At 48.2% G+C, this 2348-nt stretch overlaps 1 protein-coding gene across 1 annotated transcript in view; it reads left to right on the forward strand.

Annotated features, from left to right (window-relative positions):
- LOC109716120 (cytochrome P450 710A1-like) overlaps window positions 1020–2348 on the forward strand; it is a 2971-nt gene continuing 1642 nt past the window's right edge. Inside the window, exon 1 of the mRNA XM_020241440.1 lies at window positions 1020–2339. Coding sequence (XP_020097029.1) covers window positions 1569–2339 — 771 coding nt within the window. The 5' untranslated portion in view covers window positions 1020–1568. The remainder of the gene's footprint in view (window positions 2340–2348) is intronic.

Genomic DNA, 2348 nt, shown 5'->3' on the forward strand with positions numbered 1-2348 from the left:
TTATGTAGTAATAATATTAGATTAGTATATACTTTAAATTAATTCTATTGTGATATGTGAGATGGAGAGAGTATAACTAAAAATAATATGACACTTTTATATTGAAGTAAAATATATTTTTATTACACTTTTATTCAATATAGAGTATACATCTGTTTGGCTGCTTGGCTTTTAAAATGCATAAAGGATAGTAATTATTATAAATTACCATCCTAATCATGACCGAGTCTATAAAGTGGTTCAATTCAATTTTTTAAATCAGATAAGTCAAAAAATTATTTTAAACAATTCAAATCAAATGTTTAAATAGGATAGTAATTTATAATGTTTACTGGTTGAAATAATGATCATTGATCCAATAATATTTGTAGGTTATTATTTGGTCCGACTTTTAAAACATTATTAAAAGAAATCTTTCACGGAATATTGAACTCTTTATTACGGCAGACGCTGACTGGTTCGTTGGCTCTGGTGCACGAATGACATGGTGTACCGGCGTCACAGAGAATTGTTTTTTCCCCTGATGTGGGAGGCCCGCCAAATGATCCACGTGCACGAAGATCCGGCCCATGGCCAGCTGGCGCAGGCCACATGGACGATCCCCCAATGCGCCCCAGGTTTGCTTTTGTACTGTATTATCACGGACCAAACCGGGTTGGCTTTTCAGTTAGAACGGCGTCGCACGCGGAGCCAGCCGATCTGATCCACCGTCCAACCGCCCAACAATCGATCCTGACGGTCCACTCGCTGCACCCCCGTCGGTCCCTACCCTTCTCTCTTTCTCTCTCATCCTCTCTTCTCTTTTCTCTCTCTCTAAACCCTGAGGAATTCCACACTGTCACATTTGCACAAAATTATCAATAACAAATTAATTACATTTTTTATTTTCAAACAAAAATATAATAAAAATATTTTTTTATAATCACGATAAAATATATATCTCTAAAAAAAATATTTAATTAATTTATTACGTCAAGTCACCGATATACCTATTATTCTAAAATTTTTTCTAAACCCTTCTCATTTATGGTCATTCCCCGTCCCTGTTTCTCTCTGTCCCCTCACGTTATTTCTCTCTCCTCTTTCAACTCCTCCCTCTCTTCTTTTTTTTTTTTTTTTTTTCGCTTACCACTTTTTTCCATCTTTGATCAGCCGAGCTGGTCTGAATCAGACACCCTTTCGCAGCTGCTCTTTGAACATTGACCGCAAGCGCATTGAACTCCTCGTCTTTGCCTCCTCAATCCACCATCCACAGTTGGCGCTCACCAGAGTCAGACCCCGAGGAAAAAAACAGAAATTAACCACCGGAAAAAAAAAAAAGAAAAAGAAAAAGAAAAGCACACATCAAATTTGAAAGGGCTAGCTCCACGTTTCCAGAAGCTCTGCGAGTGTTTTGCGCGCGTATTTATACAAGCAACGGGAAGCGGCACGTACCCCATTCTTGCACCCCATTCTTATCCTTATCACACAAGGATCGACTAAGGAGAGAGAGAGAGAGAGAGAGAGAGAGAGAGAGGGGGTGGGTGGGGGGAAGCCAGGGGAGGATATAATTTAAAAAATATTTGAAAATGAAGTTAATGGAGGGATGTTGGTTTAGTGTGGGTTTGGAGGGGGAGAGCGTACGGCGGGTGATCGCGGGATGCGGGCCGTACGTGGTGTGCTTGGTGGGGCTGGTGATTCTGGCGGAGCAGCTGTCGTACCATTGGAAGAAGGGGCGGCTGCCGGGGCCGCAGCTGGTGGTGCCGTTCCTGGGCAGCGCGGTGCCGATGATCCTCGACCCGACGCGGTTCTGGGCCGAGCAGGCCCGGCGGGCGGAGTCGTCTGGGCAGGGGCTGTCCGCCGACTTCCTGGTGGGCCGCTTCATCGTGTTCATCCGCTCCACCGAGCTGTCCCACAAGGTGTTCGCTAACGTCCGCCCCGACGCCTTCCACCTCATCGGCCACCCCTTCGGCAAGAAGCTCTTCGGCGACCACAACCTCATCTACATGTTCGACCAGGCCCACAAGGACCTCCGCCGCCGCATCGCCCCCAACTTCACCCCCAGGGCCCTCGCCACCTACGCCGCCCTGCAGCAGCGCGTCATCCTCGCCCACCTCCGCAAATGGCTTGCCCTCTCCTCCGCCTCCGCCTCCGCCTCCGAGCCCATCTCCCTCCGCCTCCTCTGCCGCGACATGAACCTCGAGACCTCGCAGACCGTCTTCGCCGGGCCCTACCTCTCCCGCGAAGCCCGCGAGCGGTTCAACCGCGACTACAACCTCTTCAACGTCGGCCTCATGGCGCTCCCCTTCGACCTGCCCGGCTCCGCCTTCCGCCGCGCGCGTCTCGCCGTGTCGCGGCTCGTCAAGACG

This window comes from Ananas comosus, linkage group 10 (assembly GCF_001540865.1).
Source record: "Ananas comosus cultivar F153 linkage group 10, ASM154086v1, whole genome shotgun sequence".
NCBI classification, from domain to species: domain Eukaryota; kingdom Viridiplantae; phylum Streptophyta; class Magnoliopsida; order Poales; family Bromeliaceae; genus Ananas; species Ananas comosus.